The following is a 14,348-nucleotide window of genomic DNA, read 5'->3' as shown; positions in this document are numbered from 1 at the left end:
TTCAAATATTCAGGCAAATCTCATTTCCCCCTTGATTTCCCAACAACTCTTACAAAACCGTTCAGCACAGAGAAAATGCTCCATAACGTTTCGGTTGGACATTGTCATAAGGGATTCTCCTTGGAGATCATGAACAGATGTAAAGAGATGATACAGACCTGGTTTATCTAGAGATCTTAACTGGCAATACTGGATACGACCTCTACCCTGTTCTTGACCTGGGCAGCCAGACCAGACCTACAGGCTTTTGGAAGTGGCACCTGGGGTACCACCGCTGTCCCCCAAAGCCAACCCAACTGCAAGTAAGTATCCTTGTCCTTCCACCGAGAGGAGGAGCGACTACAAGTCCCAGGATGCCCCGCTCTCGGAGCCGGGGCGAGGGCGGGGCGGATCTCCGCAGTGACGTCACCGTCCCGGGGCGAGCCGGGGGTGGGCGGGGCCAAGGGGCGGGCCGGGGAGGCGGCCGAGAGCGCTGGTGCTGATGCAGGATGGCTGGGCGCGCAGGAGCCCGGGAGGTCTGAGCCGGGCGAGGCTCGCTCCCTGCGCATCGCCTCGTCCGCCGGCCGCGTGGTCGCGGGCAGGTGGGCCCGGGGAGCAGCGCCGGGCCAGGGCAAGGCCAGGGAAGGCAGGTCTGCAGCCGGCGGGGCGGGAGGCTGGCTGATAGAAACCTACCCGGTTTCGGAACGGCCGGAGGCGCCCAGCCCGCCGAGTTCGCGATGACCTGCTGAGAAGCTTCGTTGGAGGCTGCAGGAGGCGGCCTCGCTGCAGGCGGTGCGGTTCGCGGCCTCCTCCCTCGTCTTACTGAGCCCCGGCCCCCCACCCATCCCCGCGCCCCCTCCCTGCCGCCAGCCGAGATGGCGGATCCAGCCGAATGCAGCATCAAAGTGATGTGCCGGTTCCGGCCCCTCAACGAAGCGGAGATTCTCCGAGGGGACAAATTCATCCCAAAATTTAAAGGCGATGAGACCGTGGTGATTGGGGTAAGTGTCCGGGACGTGTGGGTTCCCCGGCTGCTTCGCGCCGCAGCTGGGCGCCCGAACGCCCCAGACGGCAGAGGTGTTCGGCCACCCCCTCGGACATCCCCGCAGGGCTGCCCTCTCGCGTGGACTTGAAGAGAAACCCCCTCCCCTACGCCCTACAGTTCGCTCCCGGGCGGGTGGAGGGGCCACTGGGGGCAGCGGGCGGGCCCAGGTGTCGAGAGTGGAGGTGGGGGGCGAGGAAGGGTTCGGCGCCGCCATTGTTCGCGGGGTGGGGGCCCTCGTGGGCCTATTGTTCCCCGCCCTGGCCACGCCGCGTGGGTAGGGTGTTTCGGTTACCCTCAAGCGGGGTGCCCAGGCTCCCCTTAAAGTATGATCTCTGCACTCCATATATGGTTCCAGGCATCAGTTCGATTTATCGAACACTACCTGTTCTTCTCACGACCTTAGCAAAAGCAAAAGAAAAAAAGGTACTGGAAAAATCCTAGCCTTGGTTCGGAGCTCCCACGCGGTGTAGACGCGGCTCCCCGCGGCGTTTCACCTTGCTCTGCGTGCAGAAGGCTGGGGGTGTGGGGAACACTGGTGGCCTTGGTGTTCCCGGGAGGCCTGGTGTGTCTTCTGCTTCCTCTCAACCCAAGCTACCCTGGATGTGGTCCCCGGCACTGACCCCTCCCCAATGAGGCGACCCCCCACCTGGTGTCCGCAGACCCTCAGATGTGCTTCGCGCTGGGTGGAGAGTAGGCTGTGTGCCCACATCTGTGGGACTAGGGGGCCCAGAGCACATCCATATAGCCCCTGTCTGCCAAGAGTAGAAGTTACTTTGTGTGGCTGGGTCCCCCCCCCCCCCCCCCCCCCCCCGCTTGTCCTCCCGTCCTACCTTTCCTTTCCTCCTCCCTTCCCTTCCCCCCACTTGGCTCCCTTTCTGCAGCCGGGACTGCTGGTGGGGGCAGGGAATACCATTGGGTTTTAGTTCTTAAAGCAGTATGTCAAATGAAATAAACCAGCCTTTCCCCCGCCCTTTCACCCCCCGTTGTCCCCAGCGTGTGTAGCTGACGGTGCCCTCTTTGTATGCGAGCCGCGTGGGGAGGGACCGAGTTAATGGGAGCCTCCCGGTCCCCGCTGACATATTCCTGGCAGCCCGCTCGAGGCTGCTGATGCAGCCTTCCCGTCCCCGGCATTGATTAAGTGATGTCATCCAGATTACTGAGCATGCTCCGGCTAACCCCCTCCCTCCGATTCCCCCCAGTGGCTGGTGTATTTAGGTCAAGTGATTGACAGGTGACAGTTTCTGGAGGGTCCCTGCCAGCGTCCGCCAAGCCTTTCTCAAGCACCAGAGGCTGACGTTTGCCGGCCAAGCGGCCCCCAGCATCTTCAAGGTTGTGCCGCAGTCCCTGAGAAGGGCCCGAGGGACTAGCAGGTGCTAGCCGGATTGGTAGGCGGTAAGGCGGTAGGCGGGTGCTCTCCCTGAAAGGGTAACTGAGGCAATGCTCTAGCCTTTGCCCAGGGGCTTCATCTTGTCCCTCCCTTAGGAAGGCAGCTCCCTTTGACGACCTCTTCTCCCCTTCCCATTTTTACAGTCATCAGGAAACCATGACCTCCAAATGGCATGCGTTTATTCTAGGAGCTGACCTATCAGGGCAGGAAAGGGGGCTTTTCTCTTTGCTTAGTGTTAAATTGAAGAGAAGACTTATGCTACAATTATTGATGAAGAGGGGAATTCTATACTTAATGGCAGGATAGGTGATAGCGACATATCTGCTGCCAGTACATGGGGCAGATAGTAGCTTGTTTGGGTTACATCTCTCAGCTGGGATCAGCCTACAGTCAGATTTGCTATTTCCTGAGCCAGGCTGTGGTTTAGATAGAGTCGCAGTTACTGGGGACATCTCGTCCCTGCCCCTTACCTTGTAACAATTTTTTAACAAATAATTATGCAGCACTAGAACATGTTCTGGTGACCCTATTTTTTTTTTCCAGAGGTTTTAAAGAAAAGCCTGAAGAAGTTGTTATTTTTGTTCTTCCTCTACCTCTCCTCCTGCTCCTCCTTCTCTTTCTCAGTCTTCTAAGAGTGATCTGTGTGCAAGGTGGAGATCCTAAGAACCATGTTTATTTCACATCTAAGTATACATGTGATTAACTAAATACATTAAAACAAAGTCACTCTATGAGTAATTTAAACTAACAGTTGTGGGTGTGAATACACATGTAACTCTTCAACTGTGAAGGGAAATTTTTGATTATCTTACTATAATACTTTTTAATACAACGGTTTTGAATTTTTTCAGGATAAGTTTGGTTCTTTTTTTAATAGAAAAAAGCATTCATATAGTAAAGTGTTATCATAAGGGTAAAGCTTAGCGAGCTTTTATAAAGTAATCACTCCCTTGTAACCATTTCTCAGACTAAGAAACACATTTTCAGGACCCCAGAGGTCCCATTAGTGTCGTTCCCGGTTATTAACTCCCTCTGCCTCAGGGTAACCACTATTCTGACTTCTGCCATAGATTAGCTTTGCTCATTGTTGTTGTTGTTGTTGTTAATAAACTTTATATATGTAAAACCATAGAGTATGTTTGCTTTTGTGTGTGGCTTCTTGCAGTCAACATTATGCTTGTCAAATTCCTCCATGGGGTGGTGGAGCAGTTTTCTCCTGCTCATTGTTCTGTTGTGTCCCATTGTATGAATACACCACGGCTTATTCATCCATTAACTGTCAGTAGATATTTGGATAGTTTCCACTTTGGGGTTAATATGGACATAGCTGCTATGAACATTCTTTTGCACTTTTGGTGAGAGTGCATCCAAAACAGAAGACTGCTAGACATTGAAGGGGGACTAGGGTTGGCATGTGCCAGGACCCTTCCTATTCCTGATTAATAATGTGTAACTAATGGAAATGACCTTTCTAGCAGCCTGTAACCCGTTTTGTACACTGAGTAGAACGGCTCCCAAGCCAATTCAGTTGCAACCAGCCCATATGGTTCAGTTGCAGGTGGAGACTGCCTTGGGTGGTCATCTCTTTCTTGCTTGTAGAGGTGTAGATTGTGAGGATGACCAAAGAAGGCCAGAACCGTCCAGCAATGTCAGTCATCTTCACTCCCAGCAGAGCCGTGTAAAGAATGAATTTCTGTGGAGTCAGCTGTTAGTCTAAATTCAGAATCCCAGAAATTTCTTTTGTTTTTGAAACTAAGGTCAATTTTTTTTTTTTTCTTTAAAGTTCTGTTCGGGGTCCCTGTGTGGCTCAGTCGGTTAAGTGTCCAACTCTTGATCTCAGCTCAGTTCTTGATCTAAAGGTCATGAGTTCAAGCCCTGTGTTGGGCTCCATGCTGGATGTGGAGCTGACATAAAATTACAATAAAATGGGACTCCTGGGTAGCTCAGTCGGTTAAGCCTTGGACTCTTGATTTCGGTTCAGGTCTTGATCTCACAGTTCATAAGATTGAGCCCCATGTCGGGCTCTGTGCTGACAGTGTGGAGCCTGCTTGGGATTCTCTCTCTCTCTCCCTGTCTCTCTGCTCCTCCCCTACTTGCATGCTCTCTTTGTCTCAAAATAAATAAATAAACTTTAAAAAAATAAAATAAGGCAGGAGCAGGTGAAGAGAGAAGAGCCAGCGTGGTGTGGATTCAAGAAGAGGTGGAGGAAGTTTGGAGCAACAGAAGAGAAAAGCTTTAGGGCAGAGTGAGAAATACCTTAGGTGAATAGGTAAAATACCTTAAAAAAATAAGGTAACACCTTAAATATATAGGCAACATTAGGTAAAATACCTTAAATAGGTAAAATACCTTAAAAAAAAGGTTCTGTTCAATTTTTATGGAGATGTATGCTAAGAGGGAGATTTTGCAGGTATAGTTTCTAGATTTTTCTTTTTAAGAAAATGTCCTGCCTTAGAGGAAGTATCTCCACCATCCTTGCATTTTTTTCAGCTCCTGTGTAAAGCTTTCTTTTTCTGAGCAGCCCAGCCACAGTCGTCCCCACTTTGAACCCCTGAAGCATTATTTTGCACAAGATCTTGTGACTTCTTTGTCTTGGATTATTATTAGTTTTATCATATACGTAATGACATTGTAAGCTATGGGCAGAGATAAAGACCATCTATGTTTTGCTTCTTTGTATTTCCCAGGGCCTTGCCCATAGAAAGCACTTAAGTATTTATTGATCTCTTTGTTGAATCTAGAAATCTTTACTTTGGTATATTTAACTTGTTTTGTGGGCCCTTAATTGGCCTAGGGAGTAGTTAAAAAAACGGTTTCTTTTTTTTTTTTTTTTTCAATATATGGAATTTCTTGTCAAATTGGTTTCCATACAACACCCAGTGCTCATCCCAACAGGGGCCCTCTCAATGCCCATCACCCACTTTCCCCTCCCTCCTACCCACCATCAACCCTCAGTTTGTTCTCAGTAAAAAAACAGTTTCAAAGAGAAGTGCTATTCCTTTGAGCAGACCCGGTAAGACAGCATATACTGTACTTAAATGCCTTAAGAAAATTGGGAAAGTACTACTCTCAGCTTTGTTACATAGTAGGAAAGCTGTTGACACTGGCAGTGAGATGGAAGTAGAGGGTGGTGATGACCTAGTGATTAGAAAAGGGACTCCACATAAATTAACTCTTCAGAGAAAAATATTGGATTTATAGCATTTCTCGAAGTACTCCTCCATTAGCTGCTGAAAATCCTGGTGAGTCAGCCACTACTTATGGCTCTGACTATTGGTTTTGATGTATCTGTATTGATGGAAACTCTGTTTTGGAGAGTTCCCAGTAAGTTCTTTGAAATGGATGTTGACTTCAGTTTGCTCACTTGGGACTTTCCTCTTATTCAAAGTCCTAGGAAAGCATTAAGTTCTGACCTCTTTGAGAGCCAAGGCAAAACATCAGCCGTGACCCCTGAGCTGGTCAGTGGTATGGAAAGTGGCCTCAGCCTGCAGGATCTCAGATTAGTTCCGGACAGTAGATGGGCGAGAAAGGAAGGACCAGGACAGAGACCAAATTCCAAGTTGGAGTTATCATTGTGGAAGTTAAGGACTCAAAACGTAAAGAAATATGGCTAGAATTTTTTTTTTTTGTCCATAGTAATGGTCTTTAAAAACATGAACATTAAGATTTTTTCATTTTAACTTTTTTAAATGTTTATTTATTTTTGAGAGAGAGAGAGACAGAGTGTGAGTGGGGGAGCGGGGGAAGGGGGCACAGAGAGAGAGAGAGGGAGCAGAATCCCAAGCAGGCTTCAGGCTCTGAGCTGTTAGCACAGAGCCTGACACAGGGCTCCAACTCACAAACTGCAAGATCATGACCTGAGCCAAAGTCGATGCTTAACCAACTGAGCCACCCAGGTGCCCCTAAAATTTTTTCATGTTTAACTTATACACAATAGTTCTATGGGAGGGACTTTGACAATATAGAGTTGTGTAGCAATGCCATATTAGTTTTCTTTTGCTGCTGTAACAAATGATCACAAGTTTAAGGGTATAAAACTGTGCAAGTTCATTACCACAAAGTTTCCATAGGTCAGGAGTCCATCAGATCAGCTGGTTTCTCTGTTTAGGGTCTCATAAGGTCAAGACCAAACTATTGGCAGGGCCGTGTTCTTTTCCGGAGGAAAATCCATTTATTTGCTCATTCAGATTGGTGGCAGAATCGTTATGGTTGGTAGGAGTGAGGGTTGTCAGTCCTGGCTCTTCTCAGCTTCTAGAGGCCACTCTCAGGCCCTAGTCACGGGCTCCTCTTCTCTATCTTAAAAACCAGCAATAAGTTGGTCCGTCTAATGGTTCTCACCCTCTCCTGCAACTTCCATGGCATGTCTTTCTCACTGACCCTTCTTCATCCCTCTCCCACTTTAAGGGTCCATCTGATTGTAGTGAGCCCACCCAGATTATCTGGGATAATCTCCCTATTTTATTTTATTTTTTAATTTTAAAAATTTTTTAACATTTATTCGTTATTAAGAGACAGAGATAAAAAAAAAAAAAAAAGAGACAGAGATAGAGTGCGAGTGAGGGAGGGGCAGAGAGAAGAAGGAGACACAGAATCTGAAGCAGGCTCCAGGCTCTGAGCTGTCAGCACAGAGCCTGACTCGGGGCTCCAACTCACAGACTGTGAGATCATGACCTGAGCTGAAGTCAGACGCTTAACCAACTGAGCCACCCAGGTGTCCCTAATCTCCCTATTTTAAGGTCAGCTGATTAGCAACCTTAATTATATCTGCAAAGTCCCTTTTGAACATTCACATATTCACAGATTTCCAGGAATTAGCGTGTGAACATCTTTTGAGGCCATCACTCTGCCTACCACACACTGCCATACTCACGATACAAAACAGTTTTGTTTACCACTCCCTACCCCCCCCCCCCCCCCAGAAGCCCTCATGCCACTCCTCTGTACCACCCCTCTGTAGTCAAACCTTCTCCCCTCTCTTAACCCCTGGCAACCACTTCTTCTTCCTCTCTATAATTTTGCCTTTTCCAGACTGTCATAAAAATGGAATCACATAGTAAGGATCTTTTTGAACGTGTGTCTTTTACTTAAGAACTCTTGGAGATTTATTTTGTTGTTGCATGTATCAATAGTGTATTTTTTTTTAGTGCTTAGAGGTAGTCTACTAGATGGATATAACAAGGTCTGTTTATCCATTCACCCACTGAACAACTTGTGGGTTGTTTTCAGTGTGGAATGATGATGAATAAAGCTGCTATAAACCTTTGCGTTTATGTTTTTGTGTGAGGGCAAATTTTCATTTCTCTTGGGTAAATATTGAGATGATATCAATTTTGGGATTGCTAGATCATATTGTGACTATATGTTTCACTCTAAGAAACTGCCAAACTGTTTTTCAAAGTGGTTGTATCATTGTGTATTCCTTCCCAAAAGCAGTCATATTTGAAGGCAGGATTATAAAGAGTTTGTTCAGTCACTCTGTTTAAGTGAGCACTAATAGTGTTTAATAATGTCGAGAATTATCAGTCCTTCATTCTTCTGTGCCCTAAATTCAGAGATGTTTACGTCACTTGAAAATGAATCAGTGGTTTCCAGTAAACATACCCCCTGAAACGCTGGAAGGAGTGGACACAAGGAAGTAGCTGTCATCTAGTAGGTGACACAGAGGCCACTTGCTGTTCCCGGCACGCATGCAGTTGGCACCACCTAAGTGAATGGGGTTGGTGGAGGTAGAAGGGAGAGTCAGACAGAGCTGAGTGTGGATTCCCTGGCTAGCTGTGGGGCTTTTTCCCCAAGTTGTTTAACTTTTCTGCGTCTCAGTTTGATCATATTTGAAATGGAGATATAATTACTTATCTCACAGGGCTGTTAGAATGAAATGAAACGAAGGGGTCAAAACAGCATCTAGTAGAGAGAAAATGCTCAATCAATGCTAATTATCCCCCATGTTTCCTATCTGCCTGTAATTTTTCTCATTTTCAGAATTAGCTTTGTCTCCTAAAATTACTGCCCTTAACCCTATGTCCTGAAAACTCTTCCTGTAGGCCTATTTCTTAGGTGTTTGTTCTTATGCATTCTTGCTTGGAATAGCCTCTCTTTTCATCTTATTTGTGAAATTCCTAACCATCCATGAAGGCAGAGCTCACAGTCTGTTTATTTATAGACATATCCGCTGATCCTTTTATTTGCAATGATCATATATAGGAGAGAGGGAGAGGGTGTGTGTGTTTCATGGGTCTTTGCCTCCTTCACAGTGCTTGTCTAGTTGCTTTGTAAGTGTATCTTGATTGAGGCTTCTTTCTTTCCTTGCTCCCTGCACAGAACCAAGTCTCCATCAATGCCAGTTTCTGCATTTCCTTAAATAACTTGGGTATCATTGGGGATTTCCCTCTGCCTCCACCTGTGCGTGTCTGGCCCAAGTCCCCTATTTAATGACAGTGTTTTCCATTTTTGGCTTTTCTCCCCCATTCAAAATAGGAAACCTCCCCCACCTTTGGGTTCCCTTGAGTCCCTGCCTCAGCTTTCTCACCTGTGTCTACTTATTAAACAAGCAAAAACAAAACTGCCTACTCCCTAATGGTTTCACTTGAGTTAAAAAAAATACCCCCTCGACAGATCCAATTTCACCTTATTTCTCTTGGATTTTTTATAAGGTCCTATTTTTGTGGCTGAAAAAGCTCCTCCCTTAACCCGTTTGCTGCATGTCAACCAAGTTCCTCTCAGTAGGAATTGACTTGTTTCATTTGCTGTTATTTGTTGATATTGCAGAGAACATGGGAGAATATGGAGTGTTAGATTCCTCACAGTACTCCCCAGATGTGGGCATGAGTCACACAGCCCAGGACCAGCTCCCAGCTCTGCACCTTCTTAGCTGTATGGACTTGGACAGACTGCTAAACCTTACTAAGTTGCAGTCTCCTGGCCTGTAATAGGGCTAATATAACTCTCCACCTTGTAGGGTTATTGTGATGGTCACAAGAGCGAATGCACACCCAGTGCCGAGCACAGTGCCTGGTATATAGCAGGCATTCAGAAAATGTCCACTTTGTAAGACCCACCAGTGGTTATTTCTGTGTCTTCTTGTCAGACTGACAATCTTGGGAGAGCCCAGACCCTTCATCACAGGTTCTCTGGTGCCTTCAGGTTGTGTTAAAGAAAAAATTATTCTGACACTTGTAAAAATAGTTAAGGAAGATTATTGTGATAGGTATCAGTACTGTTGCCATAGGCGAGAGAAATCAGGCTCAACTCCAAGTAGAACAGGTTGTGGGGGTGGGTGGGTAGGTGGATGGACAGTTACCAAGAGGAGACATCAAGGGTAGGGGGAGATTCTTGCTAAAATGACCTAACAGGATTCTTGCGGAAGGCAGGCCAGATATCAAGGAATCAAGATCTAGATTATGCGGTATCAGGGGTGATGAGATATTGATATTGGGTGGGGGTGGGACTCTCTCTAAACTGCCTTAGTAGGATTCTTGCTAACACTGGACTCTGCAAGTTTAAAGTCAGGCGTGGTTGAGAAGACGGCTCAGGGGAGCCTGACTACAGTGGTCATCTGGAAGCCGGATGATTCAGTGGGGCATTTGAGACCTTCTGTATTCTGGGCCTGCCTACCTTCCTGACCTCACGCCCTCACCCCGTGTTCCATCTGTGCTTCCATTCCCCCAAATGATGAGGTGGCTAAGTCTCCCCCTCCTTACCCCAGCTGCTCACATCCCACATGCCTGGGGTGACTGTTCTCAAATTGTAGCTAAATGGCAAGCATCCATTCGCTTTTAGAATCTCATCCAGTAGTGCCTCCCCTGAAATTTTTCCGACTAGTCCCTCTCCCCTTCCACCCTGCCAGATTAGACACTTCCTCCTATGCACCCCATATCCATGGACAACTCCCAGCTGACCTCCCCCAGTTACCGTGTTTCATTTATTTGGGTATATGCGTCCTTTCTTCCAAGTAGACTGAAAACCGTTTGAGAGCAGGAAATGTGCGCCATTTATTAACATCTCTAAGGCCTGGAACAGTGCCTGGAACAGAGTAGATGCTCAGTACCAGATATCTTTTGAAGGAAATAAAAGAATGCTGACCGTCCTAAGCTGTTAGATGGTAGACCCTGGAGTTATTTGCTTGGATTTTTACCTTGACCTTTCTCCAGCTCTGGTAACTTGTTTTTCCTACTTAGGACATCCTCATGGTTTTACTGTTACTGTCTTAAATGCAATAGCTTCTTCAGGACTTCTGATATATCCCATGCTCATTAAAAAAAATTCAGACCATGCAGAAAAGCATGAAGAAGGTGGTAAAAAGCACTTTTACTTTTACAAACCAGAAAATACTTTTGTTAAAAAAATTTTTTTACATTTATTTATTTTTGAGAGACAGAGAGAGAGCATAAGTGGGGGAGGGGCAGAGAGAGAGAGAGACACAGAATCCGAAGCAGGCTCCAGGCTCTGAGCCATCAGCACAGAGCCCGATGTGGGGCTCGAACTCATGAACCGTGAGATCATGACCTGAGCTGAAGTCAGACACTCAACCGACTGAGCCACCCAGAATTTTAGAAAATACTATTGTTAACATTTCCTTGTATATCCCAGCTCGTTTCCATTCTATAAAACAACCATACTTTGTTCTAAAACACAGATAGGGTTTTTAAAAAATATGTTTTGAAACCCACTGTTTTGCTTAACGGTATATTCAGATAGTAGCATTTGTAAAGGTTGCATATAATTGCATTACATATCAATCAATACTTTAACCATTTCCTAGTGTTAGACATTTGGGTTTTTCTGCTTGTTTTTCGTTCTGTTATAGACAAAAGTGTGATAAACATTGGTGCACACATCTTTTTGTGCACTTGCCAGATTGTTGTTTTAGAATACATCCCCAGAATTGGGACTGGTGGGTAACAGGGTATAGATGATTTTAAGGCAGCCATAGTTTTTGAGAGAGAGCAATTCAGAGATGGTAAGTTGTCCTGTTTTATACTCCCATCTCTCTGTCTACCAGATGGAATCGCTGCCAGTTTGTCTCATAAGGCATCCTTCATACCTGAGCTAAATTAAATTCTTACCAAGAGTATGTGTTCTGTCATGCACTGTTAACCCGTAGATCCAGAACACAGCAATGCCTTCAGACTTTTAATGTAAACCATACGATTTTGTAGGCTGTCTCCTGTCAGTTTCAATATCCTAAAGGATGTTGTTTCTTGGAGGTGATCAAAAGCTAAATTTCTCTCTTGAGGCAGCGAAAGATAGAGGCCAAGTTTGTAGTCTTCAAGAAAAATAGGATGGATGCTTTTCTTCTTGGTGCTAACATTGAATGGCCTGTGATATCTGCTGGGCAGTTGTAAGTTGAGAAGGGATAAAATAACCCTCTCAAAAAAACCCTAGTAAGAGCTTAGCGCCTTGCCCTCTGATTATTAGGTACTCTTTTAAGTAACTTATTATATAAGATTCCAACGTACACCAAAGTAGAAAGAATAACAAAATGTACCCCCAGGAAGCTGTCAACCAGTTTTAACCATCATCAACAAATGGCCAGATTTATTTTTTCTATACTCCCCTAACCATTCCTCCCCAAATCACCTGATTGTTTTAAAGTGAAATCTCACATCATTTTATCCTTAACATATCAGTTCTCTTTTAAAACCTCAATGACATCATCACAACTAAAATATGAGCAATTCGTTAATGTCAAGTACCCATATTTCCCCCTATTGCTTCATAAATTTATTCTACAGCTGGTTTGCTCAAATCAGAATACTAGGTGCTATTGATTACAAGTGAGGAGAAAAAGAAATGCTCATACGTATCGACCTTGAAACAAGAAGGGAGGCTTTTGCTGTGGAGTCCTGTGGGACAGAAGAAACACAGGGCAGTCAGGCTAATCAAGATTTCCAGCCCATGTCCCTTAACAATGGTCACGTCCCACTTACCCTTTCTAATAAACCAGTGCCAGCATTGCGGTGTCATCCAGAAAAGCTGTTTAAAGAGATTTCCGCATTATAGTTTTTCCCTGCTGCTTTCCCCCTGGCTTTAGTTGGCTTGTGTAAACACCAGGAAAGCAGGCAGATGTATCACTCACTTGTCTTGCGAGCTCAATACCGCCCTTATCAGATTGGTGCCAAGTACATTCACAGCAATACTTTTAGGTGTTTCTAGGTGTAGTAGTATTTATTACCTTTTTAGTCAATGAATACCTGTCCTTGGTGTGAATTGAATACCGGAAAAGAAATCCAACAGAGCTGAAGGGAAAAAATATACATGTGAGAACAGAATTCACTGCAACAAACTACTTTAAGGAAAAAGGCTTGTAGTTGTCTTTTTATGTTTCTTATGCCTTTTCTCACTAAAAAGAAAAAAAACGGCGCTTGGGTGGCTCAGTCAGTTAAGGGCTAACTTTGGCTCAGGTCGCGATCTCACAGTTTGTGGGTTCAAGTCTTGCATTGGGCTCTGTGCTGATACCTCAGAGCCTGGAGCCTGCTTCAGATTCTGTGTCTCCTCTCTCGGCCCCTCCTCCACGCACGCGCGCGCTCTCTCTCTCTCTCTCTCTCTCAAAAATAAAATAAACAAAAAGAAAAAGAAAAAAAAATCTCTGAAGGGAGATGGATAAAAAGTGCAAATTAAAAAAAAAAAAATCCCAGTAATTAATGCTTTAACTTCCTAGGCTGCAGTGTATGGTCATAAGAGCTGCCCATCAATAATACTATTTTAGAAGATCTTTAATTTACTTAAAGGTCTTGGCTACACAATTCTGGACTGACAGTCCCTTCCTTTCCTGTGCTCTGTCACAGAGTGATCTCTCCCATTTCCAGGTCTTGTTTTGCCTCATGAGGAAACGAAGAGAGGTCTGCTTCAATTCTTTGAGGCGGTTATATCATAGATTTTTTCTGAACCACCTGTCTGGCACCTCACTCCTCAGAGATTATTGATCTTCATCTGGGAACTTGGTTAAATAACAACTCCAAGTGACATCAGAAACTTTGGATAGTCTTGGGAGAAGGGACTTCTGCTTCTCTTTCATAGCCACCTCCTGCCTCATAGAGAGGACCAAATTCCAGTCTGACTGGGCAGTGTCCAGACCTGTCAGTCCTGGTCACTGGTGGGCAGGATCCCATGAGAGGCAGTCAATTCCTTCCTGTATCTGGCCTTGGTGGTAAGCTGACCTCTGCAGATCTGGATTCCTGGGCTGGCTCCTAGGAGCTGTTTTTCTGTCTCCTGTCTGCATGCTGCTGAGTAGGTAAATTAGCCAACTCCACAGATTCAGGCCCAGGTGGGCTGGTCTCAAGGTCCAGAAGAGACTGGGCTGTGGGATGGGGGTGTGGTGAGGTAAGGAAAGTAGAAAGACCATGTGAGCCTCCACACTTGGCTAGGTTCAGGATTGGGATATGGGTATCGATGCCCTAGCCACGTGCTGTCTGGTTACTTGAGCAAACTCACCCACCCAGTGGGTGGGAGGAGCTGTCAGGGGAGGCTTCTGGCTTTTTTGGTCCCTTGTACTAATGCCATTATATAGCATCAGAGCCTCCTAACTACTAATAGTTTATTTATATAATATTTGTGAAAAACAGACTTTAGAAGGGAAGTGTTTAGCTCTTCGGTAATAATTACTGAACAACACAACCTACTAATTATTTGTTCAAACAAGTGGGAAAGAAACACCCAAAGTACTGTATCCTAGAGTAACAGCACTTGCTTGCTCATTTGCTTGTTAAATGTTTCTTAATAAATACGACTCTTGATAAAAATCGGTTTGAGGATCTGTTTTTAAACTGTATTTTCTGGTCTAGACATTTATCCAAAAGAGCTTGTAAAGGGGAAAATATACACGTATTTAATATTTCTTTAGTGCTATTAAAAAGTAAATATAAAGAGGTAATATATACATTCATGGAAAACTTGAAATTAAGTGAGTTCTTTTTTAGTATGAACGTTTACTTTTTAATT

General features: G+C 45.2%; 1 protein-coding gene across 1 annotated transcript in view; it reads left to right on the top strand.

Moving 5' to 3' along the window:
- The first annotated feature begins 513 nt into the window (after positions 1-513).
- Positions 514-14,348, top strand: part of KIF5C (kinesin family member 5C) — a 166,294-nt gene continuing 152,459 nt past the window's right edge. Inside the window, exon 1 of the mRNA XM_049616144.1 lies at positions 514-980. Coding sequence (XP_049472101.1) covers positions 855-980 — 126 coding nt within the window. The 5' untranslated portion in view covers positions 514-854. The remainder of the gene's footprint in view (positions 981-14,348) is intronic.

This window comes from Panthera uncia (assembly GCF_023721935.1).
Source record: "Panthera uncia isolate 11264 chromosome C1 unlocalized genomic scaffold, Puncia_PCG_1.0 HiC_scaffold_3, whole genome shotgun sequence".
Lineage (NCBI taxonomy): Eukaryota > Metazoa > Chordata > Mammalia > Carnivora > Felidae > Panthera > Panthera uncia.
This window is presented reverse-complemented; position numbering and strand designations above follow the sequence as displayed.